This window comes from Oryx dammah, unplaced genomic scaffold (assembly GCF_014754425.2).
Source record: "Oryx dammah isolate SB20612 unplaced genomic scaffold, SCBI_Odam_1.1 HiC_scaffold_5, whole genome shotgun sequence".
In the NCBI taxonomy this organism is placed as follows: Eukaryota; Metazoa; Chordata; class Mammalia; order Artiodactyla; family Bovidae; genus Oryx; species Oryx dammah.
Window position 1 is genome coordinate 99171503 of NW_024070189.1, and position 18592 is coordinate 99190094.

An 18592-nucleotide genomic window follows, 5' to 3' on the forward strand; every position below is an offset into this window, starting at 1 on the left:
GCAAGATCATACCTAAGCACCCTAAGTGATGGCCTGTTCCTATTTTCTGAAAATGCTTTGATATTGTTGATTATGACCTTAAAAACAGTACCTTATGAATTAATAAAGATGGTGTTATCCTCTGGGTTGGAATATCAAAGAGGGTCTAATGGACTTGTTTTGATCTTGTAACACTATGGATATCTGCAGAGTCCTGCCTATATAGCCAGACATCCACCTCTTACCTTTCCATATTTCTCTCATTGCATGTCTGGAAACTTCAGTAGATTGTACCCTGAATAGTGCAAATAGAAGTCATTAGAAATGATTTTGTTGGGAATTGGGTATGTTCCAGTTCTTTGTTGACAACTCCAAGTCCAGGTGCTTGGGACTCATGTGGCCCTGAACCATTTGCCAGCATGTCTTTGATAACCAAACAGATTTCAACTGAAATGTTGAGGAAATACTCATGGGAAAGGACACTAGAGACAAGACATATGGAGAAAAGAGCATCATGACTAAGGTGCATGGGAAGGAGTATGCATATCTCAAAGCCAAGATGCTCCCATGGGTACAAACCTAGCAGAAAAAAAAGCTCCTTTCTGTTTTAGCTTCCTCACTCATGGGAACCAAATTTCTCCTAGAACAGAGTGACATGGAACAATTAACTTAATGAGAAGTTGTGAGAATTCAACCTCTGAAGCCCCAGAAATGGTAAATATGTCCCTTTCTCCTCTGACTACAGCTTCACAGTCCCAGGAAGGAGGAAGTTCAGCGGTGCCCTTTCAGAGAATGTATGCCTGATGTTACCTCCCTGCACTTCCTTGGAGCTGAGTTGACCATCCATCACCCAGGAAAGAAAGGACTGAGGAAACTAGAGACCCACCAAGGGTGTTAGAGTGTGTGCCATGGGAAACAGGTACGGAGACAGGTAGAATTCTCAAAGTACTAACATGGGTGGCACAAATGAGGATAACACAATGTTAAGAGTCCATTTGCTAAAACATTCTACACAATTCAAATCCTGAGTCTCTTTCAATCTCTTTCAGCTTCCTCCTCTCTTCTGAAACCCAATTCTGAGAACATCTCACCATTCTAATGGGAACTGATGTCTTGGCTGCCAAAATGTCTCCAGAGGTTCTTATCCAGCTATCTTAGACATTTTAAAGGAGCTGTTACAGGTTCCTATATTCTCCTCTATCAAAGATGCACCTTTATCCTTTCATCTATCAAATTTCATTCATTTGTTCAAAAAAGAAATATTCCCTTGGGTTCCATATAGTTAACACTTGCAAATCTGTTTATACATCTTCTCACATTAAGTTAGTTAATAATTCTGGCTCTCAGTTTTAAATTTTGTAAAATGGGAATCATGGTACTATCCACTTCATAACATTAAGATGATTAAGTTAAAGGATAAAATGCATTTTTTATTTGTATTTGTTTATTTTTGGCTGTGTTAGGTCCACTGCTGCAACGGCTTTTCTCTAGTTACAGCATGTGTGGGCTACTGTCTAGGCATGGTGCACAGCCTCTCACTGCTGTGACTTCTCTTGTTATGGAGCACAGGCTTTAGGGCACTCAGGCTTCAGTGTCTGTGGCTCCAGGGCTCTAGAGCACAGGCTCAGGAATTGTGGCACAGGGGCTTAATTGCTCTTTAGCATGTGAGATCTTCCCCAATCAGTGATCGAACATGTGTCTCCTCCACTGGCAGGCAGATTCTTTACCACAGAGCCACAAGGAAAGCCCAAGAGGTAATGCCTTTTAAGTTCCTAAATTGTCCCTAACACTCTGTGATCATCTATACATATTAATCATTATCACTGCATTACTGTAAACACATATTCATTATTTCTAAAAGTCTGCAAGCAATAAATGCTGGAGAGGGTGTGGAGAAAAGGGAATCCTCTTACACTGTTGGTGGGAAGGCAGACTACTACAGCCACTATGGAGAAGAGTGTGGAGATTCCTTAAAAAATTGCAAATAGAACTGCCTTATGACCCAGCAATCCCACTGCTGGGCATACACTCCGAGGAAACCAGAATTGAAAGAGACACATGTACCCCAATGTTCATCGCAGCACTGTTTATAATAGCCAGGACATGGAAACAACCTAGATGTCCATCAGCAGATGAATGGATAAGAAATCAGTGGTACATATACACAATGGAGTATTACTCAGCTATTAAAAAGAATACATTTGAATCAGTTCTAATGAGAAGGTTGAAACTGGAGCAGATTATACAGACTGAAGTAAGCCAGAAAGAAAAACACCAATACAGTATCAGTTCAGTTCAGTCGCTCAGTCGTGTCCGACTCTTTGTGACCCCACAAATTGCAGCACACCAGGCCTCCCTGTCCATCACCATCTGCCGGAGTTCACTCAGACTCACGTCCATCAAGTCCGTGATGCCATCCAGCCATCTCATCCTCGGTCGTCCCCTTCTCCTCCTGACCCCAATCTCCCCCAGCATCAGAGTCTTTTCCAATGAGTCAACTCTTCGCATGAGGTGTCCAAAGTACTGGAGCTTCAGCTTTAGCATCATTCCTTCCAAAGAAATCCCAAGGCTGATCTCCTTCAGAATGGACTGGTTGGATCTCCTTGCAGTCCAAGGGACTCTCAAGAGTCTTCTCCAACACCACAGTTCAAACGCATCGATTCTTTGGCACTCAGCCTTCTTCACAGTCCAACTCTCACATCCATACATGACCACAGGAAAAACCATAGCCTTGACTAGACGGACCTTAGTTTGCAAAGTAACGTCTCTGCTTTTGAACATACTATCTAGTTTGGTCATAACTTTTCTTCCAAGGAGTAAGCGTCTTTTAATTTCATGGCTGCAGTCACCATCTGCAGTGGTTTTGGAGCCAAAAAAAATAAAGTCTGACACTGTTTCTACTGTTTCCCCATCTATTTCCCATGAAGTGATGGGACCAGATGCCGTGATCTTTGTTTTCTGAATGTTGAGCTTTAAGCCAACTTTTTCACTCTCCTCTTTCACTTTCATCAAGAGGCTTTTTAGCTCCTCTTCACTTTCTGCCATAAGGGTGGTGTCATCTGCATATATGAGGTAATTGATATTTCTCCCGGAAATCTTGATTCCAGCTTGTGTTTCTTCCAGTCCAGCGTTTCTCATGATGTACTCTGCATAGAAGTTAAATAAGCAGGGTGACAATATACAGCCTTGACGTACTCCGTTTCCTATTTGGAACCAGTCTGTTGTTCCATGTCCAGTTCTAACTGTTGCTTCCTGACCTGCATACAGATTTCTCAAGAGGCAGGTCAGGTGGTCTGCTATTCCCATCTCTTGAAGAATTTTCCACAGTTGATTGTGATCCACACAGTCAAAGGCTTTGGCATAGTCAATAAAGCAGAAATAGATGTTTTTCTGGAACTCTCTTGCTTTTTCCATGATCCAGCAGATGTTGGCAATTTGATCTCTGGTTCCTCTGCCTTTTCTAAAACCAGCTTGAACATCTGGGAGTTCATGGTTCACGTATTGCTGAAGTCTGGCTTGGAGAATTTTGAGCATGACTTTACTAGCATGTGAGATGAGTGCAATTGTGTGGTAGTTTGAGCATTCTTTGGCATTGCCTTCCTTTGGAATTGGAATGAAAAGCGACCTTTTCCAGTCCTGTGGCCACTGCTGTGTTTTCCAAATTTGCTGGCATATTGAGTGCCGCACTTTCACAGCATCATCTTTCAGGATTTGAAACAGCTCAACTGGAATTCCATCACCTCCACCAGCCTTGTTCGTAGTGATGCTTTCTAAGGCCCACTTGACTTCTCATTCCAAGATGTCTGGCTCGAGATGAGTGATCACATCATCTTGATTATCTGGGTCATGAAGATATTTTTTGTACAGTTCTTCCATGTATTCTTGCCATCTCTTCTTAATATCTTCTGCTTCTGTTAGGTCCATACCATTTCTGTCCTTTATTGAGCCCATCTTTGCATGAAATGTTCCCTTGGTATCTCTAATTTTCTTGAAGAGATCTCTAGTCTTTCCCATTCTGTTGTTTTCCTCTATTTCTTTGCATTGATCGCTGAAGAAGGTTTTCTTATCTCTTCTTGCTATTCTCTGGAACTCTGCATTCAGATGCTTATATGTTTCCTTTTCTCCTTTGCTTTTTGCCTCTCTTCTTTTCACAGCTATTTGTAAGGCCTCCCCAGACAGCCATTTTGCTTTTTTGCATTTCTTTTCCATGGGGATGGTCTTGATCCCTGTCTCCTTTACAGTATACTAACACATATATATGGAATTTAGAAAGACGGTAATGATGACCCTGTATGCAAGACAGCAAAAGAGACACAGATGTGTAGAGCAGACTTTTGGACTCTGAGGGAGAGGGAGAGGGTAGGATGATTTGGGAGAACGGCATTGAAACATGTATACTATCATGTAAGAAACAAATCGCCAATCTATGTTCGATGCAGGATTCAGGATGCTTGGGGCTGGTGCACAGGGATGATCCGGAGGGATGATGTGGGGTGGGAGGTGGGAGGGGGGTTCATGTTTGGGAGCTCATGTACACCCGTGGCAGATTCATATCAATGTACGCCAAAACCAATACAGTATTGTAAAATAAAATAAAGTAAAAATTAAAATTAAAATTAAAAAAATAAAAATAAAATATTGTAAAGTAACTAACCTCCAATTAAAATAAATAAATTTATATTAAAAATTAAATTTAAAAAGGAAAAAAATTTTAATAAATTAAAAAAAAAAAGTAGTGAAGTTCAGTGTCTGCCTGAGACAGTGGATGGAATGGGTTAAGGAGGTCAAAAGATACAGATTTCCAGTTGTAAAATAAATCATGGGACTATAATGTACAGCATGGTGACTATAGTTAATAAGACTGAATAGTATATTTGGAAGTTCCTACGAGACTAGATCTTAGAAGTTCTTATCACAAGAAAAAATGTCATAATTATGTATGGAAATTGTTAATTATATTTATTATGGTCATCAGTTTGCAGTACATATACATATCAAATCATTATGCCATACACCTGAAAGTAATAGAATGTTATTTGTTAACTATACCTCAATATGGGGCATCCCCAGTGACTCAGTAGTAAAGAATCCACCAGCAATGCAGGAGCCACAGGAGACGGTGGCTTTGATCCCTGGGTTGAGAAGATCCCCTAGGGGAGGAAATGCCAAGCAGTTCCATTATTCCTACAGGGATAATCCCATGGACAGAGAAGCCTGGCGGCCTACAGTCCATGGGGTCACAAAGAATCAGACATGACTGAAGTGACTTAGCAGGCATACACCAATTGTGATGATGATAAAAAGAGCTAAGACTATTAAACATAGCAGAGGTGCTCGACATTTGGTTATCCTCAATAATTTTTAGCTTATATAATAAATTTATCATTCTCATTTATTGTATGTTTGTGGTTTCCAGTTCCTGTTCCAGATTTCTATTTTTGTTACTATTTGAAATTATTGTAATCTGTTTTTAAGAGATTTAACTATAGGTATGAATGCTATTTTTTTCTCTCACACTCATTTTTTCTGCCAATTTTCATTTTTTAATAATTTGAGATTTACAGAAAAGTTACACAGGTAGTAAGTACAGAGATTTCCATAATGATGATAATGGAACTAGATAGAAATGATTTTTGTAAAACATTACAATATATCAGCATCTGCAATTGAATGTCACCTTAACGTAGCTATTGGTTTTTACAAATTTGTGGTATATCAACTGCCTTATTAAAATTATATTCAATGAAAGAGGTTTTCAGCTTTCAATTCATTATCAGAAACCAATCTATAATCTTCAAACAAAAATTTCAGATCTCAAGGGTGTTAGTAAATAGTACTTGTGAGTGTAAACTTTCTTTTCTTCTTTAATACTTAAAGGGGCATTCTTTTAATGTTTCTCTCACATATTTCCATGGTAATTTTGAAGGTAAGTTTTGATGTTCTAATTATTGATCTGTTATCCTACAAGCTGAATTAACCAATCAATAAATTTATCTCTTAGTGATTTTCAGTTTTTAATGAGGGTTTACAAGTAATATCATCTTGCAAAGTTAAGTATTTTCTTCTATATGTGTCCATTTTTCTCTTTCCTAATTTTAGGCATTTCTGTTCTTTCTCTTTCTTTTTATTGCTTTCATTAAGCATCTGATTTTCTCTATTTGACTTTTGTCAAAGAATTAGCACTAGAATTTATTTCTTGGTTGTAAAATTTTTCTTCTTCATTTATTAGCTCTGCTTTTAGCTTAATTTTCTGCTTTACTTAGTTTTGTTTTGTAAAACTTAACTGCATCTTCAAATTTTAAAATGTTTTTCACTCGAGATAGAGTACCTGTGTGACTATTTTTGAAAGAAATAGTAGGATAAAATGAATCTAAAAACCTAGACTTTTGTTGCCACTCAAACTTGATTTCTGCCCACAAGTTAGTGTATCTTGTTATAGGTCATTTCCCCTTGGGTTTGTACAAGTATGTGTCTAATTATAAAAGATCTGTATGCTGATTTAATTTCTCAAGGCCAGAAAAGCAGGTCAACTATCCTCTCATAGCAAGTGTTCAAAATTTTATTTTTCTTTCCACATGATGGAATTTTTCCTTCTTAATCTTTTTTGAAAAGACATAAATTCTAGCAATGAAGACAGTATCCCTCATAGAGCAATAGTAGAAAGAATTTTTGTCTAACATTTATTGCCTTTTTACACTTTCTTTTATGAACCTTTAATATCCTATGCCTTTTTCTAAATGCATGCATTAATCTTTCTATGATTTACACTTAGGACTTTCTAAATACATTAATTTTTATCAAATAGATTATTTTTTATATCCTAATTCTCTCCATAGCATATTCTCATTTATAATTTTTCAACTTATGGTACAATTATTGAATTTTTCTCCCCTTATTTCTACCAGATACTTTTTATTCAGAGAGAGCTACTGAACCTAGGAACAGATTTTCCAAGTAGCAATGGCAACCACAATTTGTTACCAAATAGATCAAATTTTTAGCCCCAAATGAATGACATCCCCCTGGGTTTGGATTAAGGATATTTCTGTCATTCGCAGTAATTATTATCTGGAATGAATTCTGTGTTTCTTTTCAGCTGATTCTGAACAAACCCAGCAGCCACATGGAAATAAACCAAACAAGAAGCTTTCTCCTCCTGGGATTCACAGAGGACCCAGACCTGCAGCCTCTCTTCTTTGGGCTGTTTCTGTCCTTGTACCTGGTCACATTTGCTGGGAACTTGGCCATCATCCTGGCCATCATCTCAGACCCCCACCTCCACACCCCCATGTACTTCTTTCTCTCCAACCTGTCCTTTGCAGACATAGGTTTCACCTCCACCACCATCCCAAAGATGCTGTGGAACATCCAGACACAGAGCAAAGTTATCACTTATGAAGGCTGCATCATCCAGATATTTTTTTTTCTTTGTATTTGGATGCCTGGACATTTTAATCCTGAGTGTGATGGCCTATGACCGCTTTGTGGCCATCTGTCACCCTCTACACTACATGGTCATCATTAACCCCTGGGTCTGTGGAATGCTGACTCTGGGTTCCTGGTGCCTCAGTGTCACAAGCTCCCTGCTTGAGACTTTGACTGTCTTGAGGCTGTCCTTCTGCATGAACATGACGATCCCACACTTTTTTTGTGATCTTCTTGAAGTCCTGAAGCTCACCTGTTCTGACACCCTCATCAATAACATAGTGGTGTATTTTGTGGCTATTGTTCTAGGTGTTTTTCCTCTCTTTTGGATCTTCTTTTCTTACTCTCAGATTTTCTCCTCCGTCCTGAGAATTTCATCAGCCAGGGGCAAGTATAAAGCTTTTTCCACCTGTGGATCTCACCTTTTTGTGGTTTCCTTGTTCTATAGCACAGGCCTAGGGGTCTACCTCAGTTATGCAGTCACTTCATCCTCTAGGACAATTCTGGTGGCCTCAGTGATGTACACTGTGGTCACCCCCATGCTGAATCCCTTCATCTACAGTCTGAGGAACAGAGACATGAAGGGGACCCTAGGGAGATTCCTCAGCAGGGCACCATCTCTCAATGATGGGATTGTTGTAGGACTCTCATAAGTAGCAAGGATCAAATCATTGGTAGGCATTTTTCACATTCTTGGATATATCTAAACATTAGTTTAATTTTTCTAGTTCTGTAATCACTATATCTTACTGTGCCTTGACTTTGACTATATTTAAAGATGGTGTATTATTTTTCTGGGGCTGTTATGACAAGTACCATAAATCAGTTGGCTTAAATAACAGAAATTTATTGCCTCACAGTTCTAGAGACTAAGATTCTGAAATCAAGGGATAAGCAGGGTCCATTCATCCTGAAGCTGTGATCAAAAACCTGTTCCATACCTAGCTTTTTTTAGTTTGCTTTCTGTAGTTTTATAGTTTCATACAATTGTGGTCAAAGAAAATGCTTGATGTAATTGCTGTTCTCTTAAATTGATTGAGGGTGTTTTGTGACCTTGTATGTGATCTATCCTGGAGATCATTTCATCTGCACTTGAAAAGAATGTGCACTCTGCTGGGTTTGGATATAAGTTCCTCTAGATAGCAATTTAGTTCAATTGGCCTATTGTATCATTTAGGCCCACTGATACCTTATTGATTTTCTATCTGGATGATCTTTCCATTGGTGGAACTAGGGTGTTAAAATTCTCTGCTATTATTGTATCATTGCTAGTTTCTCCCTTCATGTCTGTTAGCATTTGCGTTAAATATATAGGTGCTCCTGTATTAGGTATGTGTACGCTAACAACTGTAATATCTGAATGTCCTTCTTTGTCTTTTGTTATAGCCTTTGTTTTAAACTCTATTTTGTCTTACATGAGTAGAGCTACTCCTGCATTCTTGTTGTTTGCATTTCCATTAACTATCATTTCCATCCCCTCACTTTCAGTTTGTTTGTGTCTTGCCCTGAAGTGAGTTTTTGCAGGCAGCTTACTGAAGGACTTTCTTTTCCAACCAGCCACCCTATGTTTTTTTATTGGAATGTTTAGTCCATTGGTATGTAAATATTGATAGCTGTGTACTTATTGCTATTTTATTCCTTGTTTTTCAGTTGTTTTCATAGTTCTCTGTTCATTTCTTCTTTTTGTTTCTCCTGTTGTGACTTGATGAGTTTATTTAATGGTATACATGGTTTCCTTCCTTTTTTTTATTTTTGTTTATCTCCTATAGGTTTTCAGATTTGTATTTACCATGAGTTCATATTTCTTCACTCATAATTATATCTACTTGAAAAAACTGATAGGCATTTAAGTTCAAACATATTTTAAATGTTTCGTTTTTATGCTCCTATACCCCACATGTTGTGATTTTATGTCATATTTTACATATTCATGCTTATCTCTTTAGTATCTATTACAATCATCAGTTCAGTTCAGTTTAGTCACGCAGTTGTGTCCAACTCTTTGTGACCCCATGAATCACAGCACGCCATGCCTCCCTGTCCATCACCAACTCCTGGAGCACACCCAAATTCATGCCCATCGAGTCGGTGATGCCCTCCAGCCATCTCATCCTCTGTTGTCCCCTTCTCCTCCTGCCCCCAATCCCTCCCAGCATCAGAGTCTTTTCCAATGAGTCAACTCTTTGCATGAGGTGACCAAAGTATTGGAGTTTCAGCTTCAGCATCAGTCTTTCCAATGAACACCCAGGACTGATCTCCTTTAGGGTGGACTGGTTGGATCTCCTTGCAGTCCAAGGGACTCTCAAGAGTCTTCTCCAACACCACAGTTCAAAAGCATCAATTCTTTGGTGCTCAGATTTCTTCACAGTCCAAATCTCACATTCATACATGACCACAGGAAAAACCATAGCCATGACTACATGGACCTTTTTTGACAAAGTAATATCTCTGCTTTCCAATATTGCTATCTAGGTTGGTCATAACTTTCCTTCCAAGGAGTAAGCATCTTTTAATTTCATGGCTGAAGTCACCATCTGCTGTGATTTTGGAGCCCCCCAAAATAAAGTCTGACACTGTTTCCCCATCTATTTCCCATGAAGTGATGGGACCAATGCCATGATCCTCGTTTTCTGAATGTTGAGCTTTAAACCAACTTTTTCACTCTCCTCTTTTACTTTCATCAAGACGCTTTTTAGCTCCTCTTCACTTTCTGCCATAAGGGTGGTGTCATCTGCATATATGAGGTTACTGATATTTCTCCCAGCAATCTTGATTCCAGCTTGCACTTCTTCCAGCCCAGCGTTTCTCATCATGTACTCTGCATATATGTTAAATAAGCAGGGTGACAATATACAGCCTTGACATAGCACTTTTCCTATTTGGAACCAGTCTGTTGTTCCATGTCCAGTTCTAACTGTTGCTTCCTGACCTGCATATAGGTTTCTCAAGAGGCAGGTCAGGTGGTCTGGTATTCCCATCTCTTTCAGAATTTTCCACAGTTTATTGTGATCCACTCAGTCAAAGGCTTTGGCATAGTCAATAAAGCAGAAATAGATGTTTTTCTGGAACTCTTGCTTTTTCCATGAGCCAGCAGATGTTGGCAATTTGATCTCTGTTTCCTCTGCCTTTTCTAAAACCAGCTTGAACATCTGAAAGTTCACAGTTCACGTACTGCTGAAACCTGGCTTGGAGAATTTTGAGCATGACTTTACTAGCGTGTGAGATGAATGCAATTGTGTGGTAGTTTGAGCATTCTTTGGCATTGCCTTTCTTTGGGATTGGAATGAAAACTGATCTTTTCCAGTCTTGTGACCACTGCTGAGTTTTCCAAATTTGCTGGCATATTGAGTGCAGCACTTTCACAGCATCATCTTTCAGGATTTGAAATAGCTCCACTGGAATTCCATCACCTCCACTAGCTTTGTTCATAGTGATGCTTTCTAAGGCCCACTTGACTTCACATTCCAGGATGTCTGGCTCTAGGTGAGTGATCACATCATCATGATTATCTGGGTTGTGAAGCTCTTTTTTGTATAGTTCTTCTGTATATTCTTGCCATCTCTTCTTAATATCTTCTGCTTCTGTTAGGTCCAGACCATTTCTGTCCTTTATCGAGCCCATCTTTGCATGAAATGTTCCCTTGGTAACTCTAATTTTCTTGAAGAGATCTCTAGTCTTTGTCATTCTGTTGTTTTCTTCTATTTCTTTGCATTGATTGCTGAAGAAGGCTTTCTTATCTCTCCTTGCTATTCTTTGGAACTCTGCATTCAAATGGGAATATCTTTCCTTTTCTCCTTTGCTTTTCACTTCTCTTCTTTACAGAGTTATTTGTAAGGCCTCTTAAGACAGCCTTTTTGCTTTTTTGCATTTCTTTTCCATGGGGATGGTCTTGATCTTTGTCTCCTGTACAATGCCATCATAGTTACTTTTATATATCTTTGTCTTTTAATCTATGTATTAATTATTTAAGTAATCTTTAATCCTTACTATATATTTACCTTTCCTAGTGGACTTTTCCCTTTCCTATAGATATTTCTTTTATATTTAGAGAAGACTACAACTTTTCTTTTAAGATAGGTTCCCTATTGATGAAATATTTCCATTTTTGCTTGTCTGAGAACTTCTTTGTCTCTGCTTCTATTCTAAATGATGATCTTCCAGGGTAGGAGATCCTAGGTTGCAGGATTTTCCCTTTCAGTACTTTGAATGTATCAAGTCACTCTTTTCTGGCCTGCAAAGTTTCCACAGATAAATCAGTTGATATATGGATTCCCTTATATATCCAGAGATCTCATATGTTGCACTGTTTTTTTATTTCTTTTTGTTTGCTATTATGATTATATAATCTCTACTATTCTATCTTCCAAATCACTTATGCATTCTTCTGTATCATTGAGTATGCCCTTCATTTCTTCTAGAGTGCTTTTTATTTTAGATATTGAATTATCTATTTTTTATCAGATCTTCTTTATACTTTTGTTGCTGTTTAGTCACTCAGTCATGTTCAACTCTTTTTGACCCCAAGTACTGCAGCATGCCAGACTTCCCTGTCCTTCTCTATCTTCTGGAGTTTGCTCAAGCTCATGTTCATTGAGTTGATGATGCCATCCAGTCATTTCATCCTCTGATGCTCCATTTTCTTCCTGCCCTAAATCTTTCCCAGCATTAGGGTTTTTTCCAATAAGTCAGCTCTTTGCATCAAGTGGCCAAATATTGGAGCTTCAGCTTTATTATCTGCCCTTCCATTGACTATTTAGGGTTGATTTCCTTTAGGTTTGACCAGTTTTATCTCCTTGCTGTCCAAGGGACTCTCAAGATTCTTCTCCAGCATCACAGTTCAAAAGCATCAGTTCTTTGGTGCTCAGCCTTTTTTACAGTCCCACTCCCACATCTGTACATGACTACTGGAAAAACTATAGCTTTGACTATACAGAGCTTTATATCTTTGGGTCTATGCTAAGTCACTTCAGTCATGTCTGACTCTTTGAGACCCTACAGACTGCAGCTCACTAGGTTCCTCTTCCATGGCATTCTCCAGACAAGAATACTGAAGTGGGTTGCCATTTCCTCCTATAGGGGATCTTCCCAGGGATTGAACCCACATCTCTCATGTCTTCTGCACTGGCTGGTGGGTTCTTTGCCACTAGTGCCACCTAGGGACTTTTAGTTCCTTATTAAATTGATCTGTGTTTAGGTTAATTCTTTTCCCTAATTCATGTTTATTATCAATACATTTTTATTACAAATGTTTTGAATTCTTTGGTATATTATTTATTTCAGTTTCACTTACATTTCTTTTAATTTATACAGAGGCTTTCTCTTGCTCTTTCAAATGAGAACACTGCTATTTAGTAGCTGCAGCCACATGTGACTCTGTGCAACCCTATGGACTGTAGCCTGCAAGGCTCCTCTTTCTATGAAATTCTCCAGGCAAGAGTACTGGAACGAGTTTCCATTCCCTTCTCCAGGGGATCTTCCCAACCCAAGGACCGAACTCAGATTTCCTGCATTGCAGGCAGATTCTTTACCATTGACCCACCAGGGAAGTGGTGAAGGCAATGGCACCCCATTCCAGTACTCACTCTTGCCTGGAAAATCCCATGGACGGAGGAGCCTAGTAGGCTGCAGTCCATGAGGTCGCTAAGAGTCGGACAAGACTGAGCGATTTCACTTTCACTTTTCACTTTCATGTACTGGAGACGGAAATGGCAACCCACTCCAGTGTTCTTGCCTGGAGAATCCCAGGGATGCGGGAACCTGGTGGGCTGCCATCTATGGGGCTGCACGGAGTCGAACACAACTGAAGCAAGTTAGCAGCAGCAGCAGCAGCAGCACCAGGGAAGCCCTCATGAGAATAGTTCCTATTTATTTTCAGTTTACTTAATTTTTCTCTCTGTCTGTAATGAATTTCAGTGAAACGGTTATCTATTGTAATCTTAAAGGTCTTTTCTTATTTAGCAGTGTCTCTATGTAGATTGCTTATGTCCAATACCTTTGGAAGGATGGCTGGATTTGACATGGATGACAGTCATATCTTTCCATAGGGGGTGCTGGCTGCTATAACCTTGGTGATGGGAGAGCTAGAGCCTGGTGTAGAGTGGACATGGGTCTTCCTCTCTGCTTAGTGGCCATCACCATCCTGTTAGTGTCATGTTGCTCCCAAGTTAATGGAGCAGAAGGCCTGTTCATCAGGCTAGAGCTGGCTCTGTTCTCTTTAAGTGTATGTTTTCCTTCTTCACACACTTGTGCCTTTGTCTCAATAAAGGGGAATGCTGAAACAATATGGGTTTATGTGCTTATGGAGGTCCAATACTATGCCTGTGTAGGCATCTCTGGATACTCTCAGATGCAAGCCACAGTCACATCCTCTGCTTCAGCCACCCCAGATCTGTGCTAGGCTGTAGCATGGAGCATTTGGGGCCAGGGCATTCACACAGCTTGGGTTGGGGTACACAGTGAAGTAGTCATGGGAATTCACAACCAATAATATCAAATAACTTTAAATGGAGCATAATCTATAAAATTTTGAATCATTTATATGCCAGAAACTAATATATTGTAAGTCAAGTAGACTTCAATAAAAAAATTTTAACATGCATATAAAAATACAGTGAAATAATTTGTCACCATAATTATCTGATTAGTAATGGTATGATGAATTATTTTGTCTTTCTTTAATACTTTAAAAAATTCTCTTAAAGCATGTTTACATTTTGCTATCAGAAATAACAATATAGGGACTTCCCTGGTGATTCAGTGGTTGAGAGTCAGCCTTCCAATACAGGGGACACAGATTCAGTCCCTTATCTGAAAGCTAAGATCCCATGTACCACAACTAGAGAGCAACACATCACAACTACTGAGCCCATGTGTTCTAGAGCCTATGCTCTGCAACAAGGGAAATCTCTGTACACTGCAACTACAGAAAAGCCTGTGTGCCCCCAGGAAAACCCATCACTGACAAAAAGTGGGGGTGGTGGTGGAGTAATTATACATGTCATGAATTAAATGAAACTAACAAATCATAAGGCATTACAAAAAAATGAATTGAGAAACAAAAATTCGGTTTCTAAAAAAATTATTGAATAATTGTCTTTATTACATTTATTAATACATTCATGGCTACGGTAACCAATTACCACAATAGGGGTTGAAATAAAAAATATTTTGCTCTTACAGTTGAAGATCAGAAGGGAAATATCTCAGTGAGCTAAAGTCAACATGCCTGCATGGTCTCTGAGGAGAATCTGATTAATTTCCTTTTCTAGTTTCTAGTGGCCACAAGAATTTCTTGACTCATAGGCCTCTCTCCAGCTTCAAAGACAGCGGCTGTTGCTAAGTCACTTCAGTCATATCCGACTCTGTGCAACCCCATAGATGGCAGCTCACCAGGCTCCCCTGTCCCTGGGAATCTCCAGGCAAGAATACTGGAGTGGGTTGCCATTTCCTTCTCCAATGCATGAAAGTGAAAAGTGAAAGTGAAGTCACTCAGTCATGTCTGACTCTTAGCAACCCCATGGACTGCAGCCTATGAGGCTCCTCCATCCATGGGATTTTCCAGGCAAGAATAATGGAGTGGGTTGCCATTGCCTTCTCCGCAAAGACAGCAATGTAACATTTTCAAATATTTCTCTGATTTCAACCTTTCTGTCTTCCTCTTCTACAGTCAGAGGTTCATTGTGATTCCATTAGTCTCTTCCAGATAATCATAGTCGATCTTCTTATCTTAAAGTCACTGATTAGCAACCTTCCTCCATCTGCTACCTTAATCCCCTCTTGCTATGTAAAATAATATAATCAAAAGCTCTGGGGATTAGGATGTAGTCATCATTTGGAGGCCATTACTCTGATTATCAAAGTAATTTTCATAGCCCTATTATTTGCTGTCTCTTAAGGACCAAGCTGGTTTTAGGAAAGGAAGAGGAACCAGAGATCAAATTGCCAGTATCCACTGGATCTTGGAAAAACAAAGAGAGTTCCAGAAAAACATCTATTTCTGCTTTATTGACTATGCCAAAGCCTTTGACTGTGTGGATCACAATCAACTGTGGAAAATTCTGAAAGAGATGGGAACACCAGACCACCTGACCTGCCTCTTGAGAAATCTGTATGCAGGTCAGGAAGCAACAGTTAAAACTGGACATGGAACAACAGACTGGTTCCAAATAGGAAAAGGAGTATGTCAAGGCTTTATATTGTCACCCTGCTTATTTAACTTCTATGCAGAGTACTTGATGAGAAACGCTGGACTGGAAGAAACACAAGCTGGAATCAAGATTGCCAGGAGAAATATCAATAACGTCAAATATGCAGATGACACCACCCTTATGGCAGAAAGTGAAGAGGAGCTAAAAAGCCTCTTGAAGAAAGTGAAAGAGGAGAGTGAGAAAGTTGGCTTAAAGCTCAACATTCAGAAAACGGGGATCATGGCATCTGGTCCCATCACTTCATGGGAAATAGATGGGGAAACAGTGGAAACAGTGGCTGACTTTATTTTGGGGGGGCTTCAAAATCACAGCAGATGGTGATTGCAGCCATGAAATTAAAAGACGCTTACTCCTTGGAAGGAAAGTTATGACCAAACTAGTTTGCATATTCAAAAGCAGAGACGTTACTTTGCCAGAAGAGGTCCATCTAGTCAAGGCTACGGTTTTTCCAGTGGTCATGTATGGATGTGAGACTTGGACTGTGAAGAAAGCTGAGCACCAAAGAATTGATGCTTTTGAACTGTGGTGTTGGAGAAGACTCTTGAGAGTCCCTTGAACTGCAAGGAGATCCAACCAGTCTATCCTAAAAGAGACCAATCTTGGGTGTTTATTGGAAGTACTGATGCTGAGGCTGAAACTCCAATACTTTGGCGACCTCATAAGAAGAGTTGACTCATTGGAAAAGACCCTGATGCTGGGAGGGATTTGGGGGAAGGAGAAGGAGACAACAGAGGATGAGATGGCTGGATGGCATCACCGACTCGATGGACGTGAGTTTGGGTAGACTCTGGGAGTTGGTGATGGACAGGAAGGCCTGCCGTGTTGCAATTCATGGGATCACAAAGAGTCAGACACAACTGAGTGACTGAACTGAACTGAACTGATAAGATGTCTCCCCATAAGTGAGAGATTTTATTAATTGAAGTGAAAGGTTGGGTACTGTATTTTACATTTTGTCACTTTGTTTTTGTCCTGTTTGTGCTTGAAAACTTCTAATGCTACCTACTAACATGAATCTTTCTGTTGTTTTATGAAATATCTCCTCTTTCTTGATGTGTCATAAGTACACAAAGATGGTGAATGAACATCAATTCATCCATTTCCCATGTCTTTCAAACTCAGCAGTTGCTGGGGTCCAGCCCCAGTGGATCCAGGGAATTCGAAGCGGGGATGGAGTCGGCGTCTGGAAAAGGACTATTTAATTAGAAATATAAAGAAATTAGGAAAGAATAGTGTAGCAGGAAAATTAGTGGAGAATAGAAGCTGAATAACTTGGTTTACATGGAAAGTTAATAAAGTTTCAAGACAAGAAACTTGCACCACCTACGTAGGCCACTGGTGCCCGCTTGAATAGCGGGGGGTGCCCCGCCTTGGGCTCCCTCTCGCGTGGGTCTTAGAAGCCAGGGCAAGTAAGTAGACATGGTGAGCCTCCATGCTCCAGATGAGAATTCAGTCAGAAAAAAAGGAGAAAAGACCACATGGGAGAAACCAGTCTTTCCAGTGACTGGTCCATTCTTTATTGTCTGGGAAAGCTTTTTGTACTTTTGGTTGTACATAGAGATCAATGGATAATACAAAGTTATGCAGCATCAACAGCCCTGACTCTTACTGAGACCAGGCTTTCTCTCTGCATACTTAGCTGTATACACAAGTCTTAGGTGATTTACATCACCTTCTGGCCAGGAGGCCTATTAGCATTTTACAGCCCTTTTCTGATAAGGGTCTGTCAACCAGAAAACTTATTTGCCTTAAAAGTGTTGTTCTTTCCAAAGTCTGGTACCACTCTCAGAAAGCACTAAATACGGTTACATTCTTATATAGCAAGGACACAACTATTTATAACAAAGAAAGAGGAGTACAGTGATTTATAACAAAAAGAAAGTTCACTAACTCAAAAGTCTAGTGTTGCTAAGATCAAAACTACTATATTCTTTTTTCTATATCCAATTACATTGATTAATATCCTTCAGGTGCCTAAAAGATAAAGAATATGGAGGCCTGGCAGCAGTCATTGACTCAACAATGAAAACCCATCACAAATATAATGCTTAGCTCTTTAGAAAAGGCTCTATATCTTTAAGATGTTTTAAGCTCCATGCCTCTCATGGTAGGGGGGCTGTAAACAATCACAAGTTGTAAAAGTCTTTAACTGTCAGGCAAGTTAGAGAGCCATCAGAGGGATTTGAGCTGAGACACTCATTTTATATGCAGGAGACTGTTAACTGGAGCTCTAAGTTAACTCTTTCCAGAGAAAAGTGGTCGGGAATAGCCCCCTGTTATGTCAGAAGAGTGGAAAGTACAGTACAATAAAGCAGGCAGACTCTGGTTTGGGGGGTAGATGCTCAGGAAAATCCAGGGGTACCCCTGAGGCTTGATCTCAGCCTTTGCCTTTTGCCAGGCCCCCTTCCTCATGACTTTTGCCATGGGCGGGATTCCCCATGCTGGCTCCCGGCAAGGAGTCTCTTCCTTCCTCGTGATCAGAGGATGATTCACAAGAGAGGTTGACATCCTGCCCAGTCATATGATTCAGAGTCACCAGGTTTTCTGTACCAACAGGAATGTCTGTCCACCTCTCCTAGTTTCCTAGAAGATAGTCACTTGTTACTATAGTTACCTGAAATAAGCATGGGTAATGGAATGACCATGGATGTTCTCCTCAAATATAAGAGCATATGCCAAAAATAAAATGCTGTATATTATTATAATCGCTCTCAGTTCTATTCATTTGGATTATTGTATCAGTTAGCTGTTGCTGCATGGCAAGCCATTCGATGTCAATTTGGTTACCATAATATCCTTACTATCCAATGAAGTTTTATGCTGGGGAGTTGTACTGATTTCTTGTAGCTCATGAGTGTGTAGTCAGCTGTCAGTCTCTATACTGCGTTTTTAAGGTTCATCCATGATGTTAGCAAGGCTGTAGTGCTTTTCTGTCTTGAATCAATTTATCTTCAGTTTACTATAGTTCTGTTAAGACTAGT

General features: G+C 39.7%; 1 protein-coding gene across 1 annotated transcript; it reads left to right on the forward strand.

Annotated features, from left to right (window-relative positions):
* Positions 1-493: 493 nt before the first annotated feature.
* Positions 494-8057, forward strand: LOC120864638 (olfactory receptor 7C2-like). Its single transcript, XM_040241663.1, is given in 4 exon segments — positions 494-550; positions 5857-5905; positions 7038-7396; positions 7398-8057. Coding segments are annotated over 4 exon segments (1125 nt in total).
* The last annotated feature ends 10535 nt before the right edge of the window (positions 8058-18592 follow it).